Source organism: Chroicocephalus ridibundus, chromosome 4 (assembly GCF_963924245.1).
Source record: "Chroicocephalus ridibundus chromosome 4, bChrRid1.1, whole genome shotgun sequence".
Lineage (NCBI taxonomy): Eukaryota > Metazoa > Chordata > Aves > Charadriiformes > Laridae > Chroicocephalus > Chroicocephalus ridibundus.
Window position 1 is genome coordinate 7,160,474 of NC_086287.1, and position 13,440 is coordinate 7,173,913.

The 13,440-nt window shown below is 42.5% G+C and overlaps 1 protein-coding gene across 3 annotated transcripts in view; it reads left to right on the forward strand.

Annotated features, from left to right (window-relative positions):
* Window positions 1–13,440, forward strand: part of BBOX1 (gamma-butyrobetaine hydroxylase 1) — a 41,469-nt gene that overhangs the window by 2,211 nt on the left and 25,818 nt on the right. For all 3 annotated transcript variants that reach the window (XM_063333251.1, XM_063333250.1, XM_063333252.1), the window contains exons 2-3: window positions 5,510–5,946; window positions 7,703–7,817. In XM_063333251.1, coding sequence (XP_063189321.1) covers window positions 5,560–5,946; window positions 7,703–7,817 — 502 coding nt within the window. In that variant the 5' untranslated portion in view covers window positions 5,510–5,559. The remainder of the gene's footprint in view (window positions 1–5,509; window positions 5,947–7,702; window positions 7,818–13,440) is intronic.

The window sequence follows — 13,440 nt, forward strand, 5'->3', positions numbered from 1 at the left end:
CATATTGTGTCATTGATTCCATTAAGCATCTTCAATTAGCCGCCTAGAATGAAAGTGTTTTCTACAGTGGCCTGGCGCCATCAGCACCAGGCATTTGGTTGTATTTTTCTTACCAGCAGCCGGCTGTCTTGGACTCCTGTTTTTTTGAGACATAAAATTGTATTTCTCTAGCATTTAGTATCATGTCTTAAGGTAAAGGTTTGGGGAAAATGGCAGTGTAACCCAAATTACTCATCAGGAGTGGAAATGATCATTTTGCCCAGTTACACCATTTACAGATAGAACTACTAGTACGGGGGGAAGAATGTTGTCGTCGTCATTGAGTGGGAAGGTGTTAGTTAGCTTCTGTGCAGTACTTTTAAGCGTACAATTGCAGGATTTCCTGAAGATATCGTATGAACACTTCCAAGTTCTTCACTGCGATTTTCAGGCTCACCTTAACGTTCTCAATGTAAAGAAAAACCACTGAATTAGAAATGAGGAATAACGCACAATTTCCAGACAAATCCACGCAGTCTATGGATGTCTTTCCTGACAGCGCCCTTGAAACAGGCAGAGCCATCAGATGCGGGTTTCTGGCTCATGTGGCAGCTGGAGGGCTTGCTGGTGCTACTTGAGGAATATTTCATCCCAGCTCTGTGCCTTCTGTCATCCGTTGCTCCAGGAGAGAGAAATGCCAGCACTGGGCCACCTTTGTCCTCTTCCCCCGTGCTGGTTTGGAGTACTGGAGCTGGTGGTCCCTGGGAGGGTCAAAGTGCATGTAGTTATAGGAAGAGGGGCAACGGTTTTAAACTAGAGCAGTACAGGTTTAGATTAGACATTAGGAAGAAGTTCTTTACAATGAGGGTGTGAGACACTGGCCCAGGTTGCCCAGAGAGGTGGTGGAGGCCCCATCCCTGGAGACATTCAAGGCCAGGCTTGATGAGGCTCTGAGCAACCTGATCTAGTTGAAGATGTCCCTGCTTACTGCAGGGGGGTTGGACTAGATGGCCTTTAAAGGTCCCTTCCAACCCAAAACATTCTATGATTCTATGAAAGTGTCTCTGGCCTGCAGCTGGATAGCCTGACCATCCAGGTCTGGCACGGTGCTGGTGAGAAAGAGGGGGCTCGATGTGCCTGGTGCTCACCTGGCACAAGGGTCCCAGCTGGGAAGGTTGTGCAGAGTAGTAAGAAGTTATGAAAAAATCCCCGTTTGGTGTGAAATGCTTTATTGGAGTAATCCAGTGCAGACATCCCAGGTGGAGAACTTGACCCAGAATACTCTAGCACCCCACCAATGCAAACTGGGAAAAATCCTACTGAAGGGAGAAGTTTCTGCTGTGATGCTGCGTGTACGGGACAAAAAATAGACTTGCAGATCTATTTAATGTTTGTATCTAAGAAGAAAAACATCTAGAGGGCATGCTTTAGCAGATATTTTTAATCATTGTCATCTGGGTTTTCATTTTAATAATGACATCATGATATGACTAACTCCGGGAAAACAACAAACAGCCTTTTTGCTGTTACAAGATTTCTCTCGGTAGGTGGCCAACCCGAGCAATTGCTTTACAGCGAAGCCAGAAACAGAAGTTTAATGCAAACACTGCGGTATATTTAAAGAGTAAATGCTTAACTTCACCACAAGGGAAATCTTTTTGCTATAAAAATTTTCACGATTTCCTCTTGCATAACCAGCAAAATGAGTCATACTGGAGCTGGATTCTCTCCTAATTAACAGTGGTGTTTTGCAGGTACAAGTCCATTGACTTCAATAAATAGACATTAATGAAAGAGCTGAATATGTCTGGAGTCTTGGGGCAGAGTAACAGCAGACAAAGTAAACCTGCATATTAAAAAAAGCCACATATATGATTTTTATTAATATTGCAAAGTATCCAGTGGAATTGTTTCCCATCCTAAGCGTATGGAAGGCTCCCGCTGCGGCCTGCGAAGGAGATCCCCCCCGCCCCTACCTCCTTGCGGGATGCAGTGCTGCTTTAGATTCTGGCTGTTAGGACCAGGAGTGTTTCAAGGGAGTACTTTGTGATGAACAACAGGTTTGACTGATAGCACCAAAACCTCGTGGAACAGGGGTGCCACCGACAGCAGAGGAGGCTTTCTCTGCGTGGCAGTAAAGTTTAGGGCTGCCACCAGCCGTGATTCTCCCAGCACTATCGTGTTTAGTGAATTGTATGTAGCAACGGTTGTCCATAAACAGAAGCATCAGTTAATCATAAAATTAATGCCGTGAAAAGTAGTTTTGCTGAATGCAGACACTGGCGGCGTAACATCCGTGTCGGAGCTGGTTGCTGAGGCTCTTTTTGTAATCAGCGGAGAGAAATAAGGATTCGGTGCCTCTCATCCAAAAGCGGGTTTCTGATGAGGTCAGCTGAATTGTGATCCAGGCGTGCCTGCTGGTTGAGCGTTGGGGATGGTGGGTGTGATGTTCAGGTGTAGGTCACCGTGGTCCCTGTCCGAAGTGAGGGGAGGTGAGCCCTGCCGTCCAAGCTTCTCGCATCCAAGCAAAGGTGATAATTCCCATTTGGCTTACAGCCTTTGCCATTGTAACATAAATTACATACATATAACTCACTTCAGTAACTTCCAGAAGTTTTATTATTCTTTTTTTATGTAGAAATGGTGTCTGGCAGGATTGGTTGCATCTGTTTCTTTTTTTTTTTTTTTGGCTGACCTTTTGTTCCAAAGCATTTACAAAAGTTACAGTCAGGGATTTAGAAGAGATTCTGCTTGACATGCATTTTGTGTGACTGAGTTATCCATTACCAGGTGAACAAATACCAGTTAAGCGACAAATGTGGTAGAAAGACAATAAACTCACCTCTGTTTCTTGCCATAACAGAAAACTCTGATGTGGTTTTCTGTTACCGCTAGCGTTATGAGGAGTCTTTTAGAAGCAAGTTCAGATTTCTTAACTGAATGGTAAAATAGATGCCTGGAAGCCCTTTGAATCTGGCAAGCTGCACGTAAGACTTTAAACTTAGTGATAAATCTTCCCCGGGTGACAGTCAACAGTCAGAAAGTAAATGCTTGAATATTTTTTCCTGTCCCTGGTTTTGCTGAAGAAAAATATTTATGATAAGTTCATATGCAACATCCAGGTGGTTAAAACCTCCATGCTAAAGTTAAAAGAAACAGAGCCTTTGCTTAGGTTAAACACTAAGCATGTGAATGATATTTAAATTATTTGGTAAGCCACTTAAGATGAGAAAATTATGTACAAAACCAGCGCATGAGCTACTGGATGGATGGATATAATGTGTGTATGAAGTACCTTACAGACAAACTATGCAATGAACAGTTTAGGTGGTTGTATTGTGTATATCCAGCTGTCAGAATTTCCCCTTCCCCACTCTGGTAAACCAGAGGAGCTTTCTGGTGGCCTTAAAGTTCAGAAGCAACTTCTGGTTCTCACGGTCTTCTCTCCAGCAGATACCTACGGGAGTACCTACTTCTATTTAGTACACAGAGAAAAGCATCCGTATCCCCAAAGGAGCTGGGTTCTTGGTTCTGGGAAGGGTGCGCTGTGCTCGAATTCCTTATACACTGAAAACAGGTGGAATAAATTGATCTGACCTTTTACGGTGCTCAGATGCTTTCTAGCGGTGTTCTTAAGTCGGAGTGGATGTGAGTGCCGTGCTTTGTGCTGGACAATTCGGCATTGTGCAGATGTCAGGAATTTTCTGATCTTGCTTACCTTATCGTGCCTTACAAGTTTTCCGGTGTGCAGCTGCACTGGATGGGGGATATGCGTGAGGATGCTCAATTCTGTCTGCGTCCTGCTGGCTTTCGATGTGGGTAGTGTTAGCATTTTAGGGATTCAGGTAACTTCATATGGAGAAGGGCAAGTATCAACTACCTTTGAGTTGCCTAAGAACAATGGTTTTGTGACTTGCTCTCCTGCATCTTAATTGTCGTAATTCCATCTAAACTATATTTTGGTTGCTTAAGTGTATTTGTTGATCTGATCCCATTACCGTCAGGTAGTCCACTGCTCTGAAGAGAGAACTATCCTGAAACCAATACAGATATAGCAAAAGTTTAAACTATGTTAAAATGTTAGTCCTCTTTTTTTTTTATTTTTTTTCTTTATTAGTTTTTATTTCTGGAAACCATATATTCTAAAGTTTCAGTATAGCGGAAACCTTCATTGTGTTCAGTACTTGTCTTTTGTTTCAAGGAGATGAGAATAACCATCCAATTATCAACTGTTAAAATCCCTAAAACATACCACATCGTTGCAGTCATACGTGATAAAACTTTGTCCAAGAAATCTCAGAAGGAGACTGCTTGTGGTATAAATATTTTTACAGTTTGGAGGCAAATTGAGTTACTCGAATAACGCTTTAGAGTTAAGGTGGAGCTACACGTATGTATTTATATATGCATGTTTGTGTACTTACAGACATATAAAAGGAAAGATATTCGATCTGGATATAAAAGAGGTTTAAGTGTGCACGCACAAAACTAGCTGTGGCTTGGACTGCGTTGCAAGTGAAGGTTGATAATTTCTGGGCTCTGATGGGACTGCTGTGTGCAAATAAGAGAAAGCAGAAATCGATATTCTGACTTTCTGTACTCAATCAAATGAAATAAAAACAAAAGGAGACCCAAGGGTCCTGTACAACCTGGTTCTAACTTGTCGTAAACGAAATAATTTAAAAAACCTTCTGACAGTTCCAGTGGGTCTTAGGGAGTCAAAATACTGAAACCAATGAGGTTTTTCCTGTGCAAAGATAACTGGGGAGACTTTGATCCTGGCAGGGCATCAGTATTTTGCCCTGTGAGCTTAAGAACAAAAGCAACAGAAAAAGATACCGAATAAATACGCAATATTTGAAATGGTTACACACTCTATTAAAAATATATGCAATGATTTATTGTTTCAGGGGGAGGCCAAGTATGTTTCTGAATAAGAAAAACACTAGACCAGAAATTCTTTTCTGATTTAAGATTTGGATGCATCATCTTTCTGCAGTAAAGCGTGCAGCTAGCTTTAAATAAAAGAGTGTATCTACAGAAAGCAGCTGTGAAAGGAAAAAAGGAAAGGAAGGAAAGGGGGAAAAAAAAGGAGCTCTTGCAGAACTCTGTTGCTGTAGCTGAAGTCATGTTTACAAGAGATGGATTCCATGTTCTCTTTTTCCGTAGTAGCCACAGCAGGAATTAAGGTATGCATACTTTAAAGCTTTAGCTTTTAAGCATGGTTGGTAGTAGCTCCTGCTTTTGGATTTGTGGAACTCACCTCGAGGTTTCTTTTTAAAAGAGGCTATTTGTGCAGGATGTAATGAACTGAATGCAGAAAGAAAAGATGATGAATCAAATTGCTAAACTAAGGGATTTTTGAACAGGTGGGTCTCAATACATCCTCTGCGCCTCAAAAAATATAAGCAACAGACAATGAATGTTCCTAAAGGTCCGGGTAGCAGGAAGGGAGGGGAGAATCATCTTGAAATGGTCCTTCTGCTATACTGACTCCTTCACTAATAAATTGCTGTTCATGGTGTTTTAGGAGCTCGACGAAGGCATTTTCCCAGCGACGATTTCATTGAAGAAGCCAAAATGTGGAGGGCGGTGGCTAGTGTCCTGCCGAGGGCCAAAGTCCCCGGAGGCAGGGTGTGCTGCCTGCTGCCGGCGCAGAAGGGCAGGAGCCTGGTGGCCGGCACCACTCGGCATCGCCGGCGGGACATCGCTGCCGGGGGGCTCCGTGCCGCCCGGCCGCTCAGCATGAACCCCGGGATACAGAAGGTGGAAGCTTTGGACGCTGGTCATTTCGTGCGGGTGGAGTGGGAGGACGGGAGCGAGAGCCGCTACCCCTGCGTCTGGCTGAGGGACAACTGCCAGTGTCCCCACTGCTTCCTGCGCTCGGCCAGGGCGCGCAGGCTCGTCTTCGAGGACCTGGACGTGAACATCGTGGTGAAGGAAGTGGCTCTGGCAGACAGAAAAAAGGTATTTTTTTTTTTTTAATTTTTTTTTTTTAAACCTCCATTATTAACAAACCCCCGTTGGCCCTCTCGGGAAACTCGTCTAACAGTCCTTGTTCATCTGTAAGTCAGAGGCAGTCCCAGGTTATGCTTTAATCGCAATTTGTTTATCCGCAAGCCCTACCCTGCATTTGCAACGCTTTCAGGAATAATTGCAATCTGGGCGACGCAGATCTTCCCACCTTTATATGATGCTTCACTTTCTAGATGTTATGCAGAGAGCACAGCAAGCCAGGCTTCGGGTTTTAGAATGTAATTGTGCTTTTTAAAGTTCTGCTGTATGCTGCTTCATCACCAGATGCTCAGAAGAAAATATAAGCATTCCCCACACTTCTAATTGCACTTTCACGTATGTCTCTCTTTTCTCTCTTTGTTCTATAAGTAAATGTCTTGAAAACCAGAGAAACAAATGGCAAAGTGAGGGTGGCCTTAATCCACAAGAAAACTACCAGTTTATTTGCTAATATCCAATGTGAAAAAAACTTGATTTTAGAGGAAGCGCTCAAACCAAAGTTGAATCCAATATTCAGAGTTGGCCTAGTGTTTGTGTCTGTATCTGTATCTACCTAGTCCACATCAACATTTGTTCATAAAAAGAGGGTGCTGTTGGGCAGGAGAGGACAGGAACTGCCCTCCTTGTGAATTTTAACCTTTCCTGCCATATAAAAACCTAACAGATCATTTAGATTTTATAGGTTTTATTAAAAACAGTACGCGGCTCTTTTGATATGCGAACTCCCTTCCTTCCTTTTACAGCGAAAGAAGTTTTTAACGCGTTAAAGATGCAGCAGCCAACTCTCTGGCAGCTGGGGCAGCCCCGCTGCAGGGCAAGTTTGCAGAGGCTGATCCATGTGGGAGCATCCCTCGGGCTCTGCACTGAGGAATTCTGGGCTCCCGAGTTGATTATTTGTTACCGGAATTAATGCTGTGTAAATTCATGCTTTGAACAGGCAAATGTATTACGGTAGTAGAGGGATTATCTGCTTGCGCGTCTCCTCAGGAACTGATGAAAGCGCAGCACTAATCCTAAACTGATCCTGGTGTTTTACCGTCGTGTGAAAGAGCAGAGCTATGTGAAATGGGAATTGATACCTACTCAGCGGCCTTCAGAATTCATCTGTGTGGCACCCTGAGCTCTTTTGGTTCATGACAAACACAGCCATATGCTTTCTTTCCGTGTTTTTTTCAGGAATTAAAAAAAAAAAACAAAAAAAACCCACAAATCAACACCTTTTCAAAATTTGTTTGAAAGAGGGGAGACTTTTTCAAAACTAGGAGAAGGATTTCTCGCCGAGCACTTCTTTTTTTGCCCGTCTGTCTTGTCCTTTTTCTTTTTTGACAAGCTGCCAGTGTTTTGGAAGATATTTTTGCTCTCTTCTGATTTGCGGTGAAGCGCTCTCCCCGGTGATATGTGCCAGCTTCTGCGATTCTCCTCTTTCTGCTAAGCACAGCTGCCGCAGTGAAAGCAGCCCACACAAACCAGCAAATTAGGTCATGGGTTCATGTGAGAAATGACCATGTATAAAAGGTATCAGGATCTGGATGATGTTCAGGTTGGCTTTTCATACTTGTTTGCCATTATATTCTAGGGAAGGCTTAACTGTGATATTGATCTAATTATTACATTTTCCAAACTTTCTAAGGCTTTTTTTTTGTTGTTCTGGGTGATGTTTTTTGAAAATTTTTTTCTTCTAAAATTATCTTTCATCTTATATTGGAAGATCTCTATTACGTGGCCTGATGAACACGCGAGCGAATATGAAGCTGAGTGGCTGAAAAAACGGTGCTTCTCCGAAGAAGCCAGAGCAGAAATGCGAGAAGATTTATTTTTGCCAGGTAGGAGTTTAAACCCCATGTGTCGTGCCTGTTTCAGATGCGAGGGCTCTGACACTCACAGTCCCAGCTTGGCGTCCCTGCGTTGAGGACCAGGTCTACCCAACTGGAGCAGTGACAGCTGCTCTTGGTGCTCAGTGCCAGGCTGAACCCGTGGTAACTCTTTCCCTCTCCTTGGTTTAGGAATCCATGGTTGTTCTTTGTCTCTTCTAACCCCTGCAACCTGACAGGAGTTCAGCTGATTGGGCTGCGTTTGCTTTCCTAAAAGCCTTTTCTTTCCAGAAAGGGTTAGTAGGTCTCAAAAACGAGCTTTGTGGACCAGCAGTGGGCTGTGTGACAATGCAAGTGTGTGTGTGCTGTTTAAATTCTTAAAAATTTTATCTTTAGAAGATTATTTGGAATTGCAAGGGAATTATAACTGAAATAAAAATTTTTCCCTTTCCATGGCCTTCTGTTAAAAAGTAACCGTGTAGCATAGCAGTGTCTAGTGCTGAAGTTCAGGTTGTGTTTGCTCGGCGTCCCACAATTATTGCAGCAGTTGACCGTCTTTTGGTCATGAAGCGTTTTGTGCAACCGGCAGCGTAACATTTACCCGGTACGAGTCGCTCACCCTTCTGCGTGAAAAGTTATAAGCCCGCTTGCTTTGTCATACGCGCATCGTTGTTTCTCTGGCAGCCTCAGATTGCGAGCATGGAGCGTGTGAAAACTTGCGAGATTTCTGCTGTTGCTCTTGACAGTGTTCCTGTGAGATCTGCTGCTGCAGAAAGTTGGGGATCCATGTTCTGAGTTTAGATCGCATCCGTTAAAACAGGATATTGCGTTAGAAAAAAAGAAACTGGGGCAAGCCGATGGTGTGAAACTCGGATCCAGTTTCCTCGGAGCTCAGCAAAAGGCAAATCTGCAATTGGTTTGTGCTCCTTTTCTTTGTCAGAATAAAAAAAACACCCCCCAAAAAGAAAGTGTATTTGGGTTTTTTTCCCCATGAAAGATGAGAAATGGGAAAATGGTGGTCTTGGGTATCTCCTGCGTCTGAGCTTTGTTTGGTACCTCAGGGATGACTGAAGGGGCCAGTTATTTCTCCCAGTTTCTGCAGGTCAAATATTCCTTAGCTCCTAGCACCCGTTCTCCTAAACAAAAGTCAGCTCTTAAGATTCAGCCTTTTACATCTGGCTTAAAATTTCAGTGATGGGTAATATTTCCCTTCATTTCAGTGGATCAAATAACAGACATAGTTCAGGGTGGAACTTTTTCCCCCCAGCAATGTAAAAGTTCACGTCTGCTTTCGCTTTGGCAAGAACAAACTACACTGTTTACTGTTTTGGAGGGTTGGGCATGTTCCCAGAATGAACGTGATGAAGATGCGAACCTCATTCAGGGGAACCAGACTTGATGTTTTAGGTAGTAGGAATTTTTATTTGGGAAAATGAAGGTGCTGCGGAAGCTCGCAAGATGTGTTGTAGCCTTTGGGGGGATATAGATGAATGTAAACTGAATGTTGCTCTAATTACTGCACACACAAATTAGTCTAGATCTCGGTTTATGTTTATTAGCAAAGGTATCAATAACTAAGGTTTCAGTATTTCGGATGTAATGCGACTTTTTTCCCCCATTATGAAGCCCAACTGGCTGTGATTTGCGTTCGTACGCGCACATTTACATGGTGCTTACTCTCAGCATCGAAATGCAATGCTTGTTTTGGAGGCCAGTTCTCCCCTCTGCTACTGCTGACGTCCGCTGAAGCCATCTAGGTAAAATACACACCAAAGATACGTTTTATTCTTTGGGCGATGCTTTTGCGAATTCTGCTTTCTGTTGGTCGATCTGAAAGAAACGCATTTATAAAAGTTACACTAAATAAGGGCCTGCATTAACTTTGGGTTTGTTTACTGTCATTCTGCTCTTCCTCATGTTCCCAGAGAAGATCTGGCTCGTTGTGATGGATGGCTTCAACCCAGCTTTTCTCAGGTTTCAGCTGCAAAAACAGGCACGTGAGTTTGCTGGCTGTTTAAGACCTGTTTCTCATTGGGTATCGGGCTAAGTTTAGCATTCGCATCCTTCTGGTCAGTGGAGTTACACGCAGCGAAATACATGCCCTTAAGTAGCTAATCATATCCCAGCAGTATAATGTTACAGACCGAGGTACGGAATGCCAGCCCTGCATGCTGGCTCAACAAATATAAAAGCAAGCTCACCAGACTGCTGTAGTTAGAGGTTAACCTTCACTGCTGACATTATCACGGCTGTGGCTTTTTTTTGTTTCCTTTTGCTTTTCGTGTTGCTTTTATCGTGTTTTTTCATCATAATTTCTGATTCAAAAAAAATAGATGTCGGGCATGTGTAGATCGGATTTTCACTGCGTGGTGGAAGTGACTACAAATAGCTCAATGGCAGTATGTCAAGATTCCCCTTTTAAAAACGCTGCCAGATGCTCTCCATGTAGTATGCAAAGCCCACTTTTGTGTATAGTGAGGCTCGGTTTAGCCCAGCTTACAAGGTACTTCCAAAAAAGCCATCTTCTACTTCTCCAGTTCTGATGTCTCAAAGATACCTTTTTTTCCCCCTCCTGTTTACTTGTGTTCTCCCCAACAAACGTCACAGGAGTGATTTACCACCTCGTGAGTCTCTCTCTGGCTCAGGTTTTGTTTGTGGTAGAGGAAGCTCGTGGGAAACACTGAGTACGCCAGGTGCTTTCCCTACTGTCACTGTGTTGCATTGGCTGAGGCTCATTTTCCAAGACACCGGCATCCCAACAACAGGATGTACTGGGAAAAAATTAAGTAACATCACAATGACCTTTTCCTATTGGGTAGAGGGGAAAAAGATTCAGCAGAGGTAGTACCTGGTGCTACTTAATATTTTTAACCTTAGGTTAGGTTTTAACATAAGGTTAAAGATTTCGGATGATGATTCAGTTTCTCTACTAGGTCCTGAGAGATGACAATTTTAAGAGGAAGAAGTTACAAGTTTGGGTTTTTTTACTAAAAGAGTTTGGTCATTGGGATTTATCCTGCGGGGGGGTTGGACTAGATGACCTTTAAAGGTCCCTTCCAACCCAACACGTTCTATGATTCTATGATTCTAATAATTAATAAGAGCTGCCCCCGTGAGTTAGGCTGCCATATCCATGATACGCAATACAGCAAAAATACAGCAAAAATACATTTGGCCTTCAACAAACTTTAAAATACACATGGCAGTCAAAATAATTTTAGATGAAGTAAGTTAATATATGATGTCTAAACTTTTCTTTCTCGCATGAATCTGTTTAGAAGGTTTTGACCATCACTGTCCCAACCTGCGTAGTAAATGCTGAATAATTCCAAGCGTTTGTTGATGCATGCACACCATCTGCAGGAACTGGGCATGGGCCATCTTCTCATTTTGTGCAAACCCTCGGGTAGGTGGCTTTTTATGACTAACCTGGTATGATCGAGAAATGGGATCCTTTTTTTCTTTTCCCCCCAAAATATTATTGTCCTGAAATGGAAAGAGGCGGTGACTCATTAATTCTCTCGAAAGTATTTCATTCTTCCCGTTTTGAAAAACACATCGATCTGGGGTTTTATTAGTCATGATGTCAATAAAGACACAAAATAATTCTCCAAGACCTTTGTTTTTATCTCTTATGAATTGTTCAGCTACGTTTGTAAACATAAAGACTTTTTTATTGGGCACCTGCAACTGTGCTGTGCAAGTGGGACCGAAAACTCTAATGGCTCGTGCCTATCTTTCTTATCCCTTCAGCTTTCCAAGTGTATGTTCTTAGATTTCTGCTATAGTACAATGGAAGAGTGTGCTTTGCTGATGTGATAAAATAATGAAGAACCTGACTGGGATCGATTGCCACCAGGAAATTCTGAGGAATAGAGTCCCTGTTCAGTGCAGCTTCTTGGTCGATTTTCAGGCTGAAGGGCATTCGCGGATAAAAATGGGAATAAAGTTCCTGTTGTTCGATATATGGGAGAATAACATGCCCTGTGGGGCACACAATTTTCTAAGACTTCCATATAGACTTTTTAAAAAAATATTGTTAAGTGGAAGGGCTTAAATATCCTTTTATAGAATAGAAAATAGAACCTTTTCCGGTTTTTATGACGTATGCTTTCCTCTCCCTTTTCCAAAGAATTATGGACGTGTTAATTTGTCAAATTGTAAATATTGGACAACATATAACATTTTTGTCTGGGGCTGAGGAGAAGGAAAACTTTATAAATACTGCTTATTTTAATGTAGACTTATTACTTGTCTCCCTCCTACTGCTGTTGTACTTGCCTGGCTGTGATGGTCTGTGGGACCGGTGAGCAGAGGAAGTCCGTCGCTGTTTTGCATACAAATATGAGTTGTTTAAAAGTAGTTCACACGTATATCAGATATAAATGTTAGAAATTAGACCTCAGATCTGTTGCAGCTAATAGAAGGATTAAAACTGGCACCAGTATATTTGAATTAAGCTGTAAGATATCTCTGAAAAGACCCCCACAATTACTAATATGTAATATCTAATAATGATTTAAAAGGCTGTAGGAAGTTCTGGGCAAAAATGATGAGGAAGTTGCCATATAATCTCCTCTCTGCAACTTAATATATACACCTGGTGTAAGTAAACATCCCATAGTCAACTGCAGAGAGCCAGTGTGATTGTCAGACAGTTTCCTCTTTGCTAATAGGAAAAACATTTATTATGCATACAGCCTTGAGCTGGTATGTAAATGCTGCAAGTTTCTCCCTGTTTTGTACGGCTTTATGGTTGGAAATGAATCACTGTATTTTAGTCATAGGTCGAAATTTCTTTTTTCTACTTCTTTCTCTTCATGGACGTTCTGCCTTTCTAATATTTTGAAGGGTTAATGCGGTGCTGTCAAGACAGTGGCTTCTGCTCTAAGTATGCACGTTTGGTCTTTGATTGTTTTTCATCATTTTCTTTGGCATATTTATTATTGAATGAAGTGGTCACATTCATATTCTTAGCATAAAGCATTTGACCCTGTTGCACGTGAAATTTTCATGAATGTGCTAAGGAAATGTGTCATCTTTAAAAAATAGTCAGTGGTTTACCATCAAGACAGAATGATACATCAGGACAGGCTTTGTGAAGGTCTGTGCTTTATGCAATGCTCTTCCTTATTTTTGTCCATGACTATGATGGAAAGGAACAGCCACGTTAAATTTGCAGATGACACCAGGCGGGGGTTGACTGGATCCAGGTTGAAGGACCAGGGTTACAATTCTAAATGACCTTGACAAATAGGACGAATGGTAAAAACGTGAAATATGCTTTAATGGGTTGGGTGACTAGTTCATCAGCCTAACGTTCAGTCTCCAGCAGCAAGGCAGTAAAAGCATGTGAGCCAAGCCACTCTCTGCAGTCCATTTCCTTCATATGTCTTCAGCATCCTTGGTCATTGTCTCAGGGTTTCCTGTAGGATGCTGCAGCTCGGCAGCTTTTTGAGTGGAAGGTAGGGAAATAACCACCCGGATCGGTACTGATCACAGCCTAAATGTGAGCCTGTGCTGGCAGACTGGGTTGGGGTCAAGGCAAACATTGCTTTCAGCAAAGTCCAAAGAGAAGTCTAACCTGCAGAAGAGATGAAGTAGTCCTCTTGCTTCATTTGATGGAGTAAGGCTT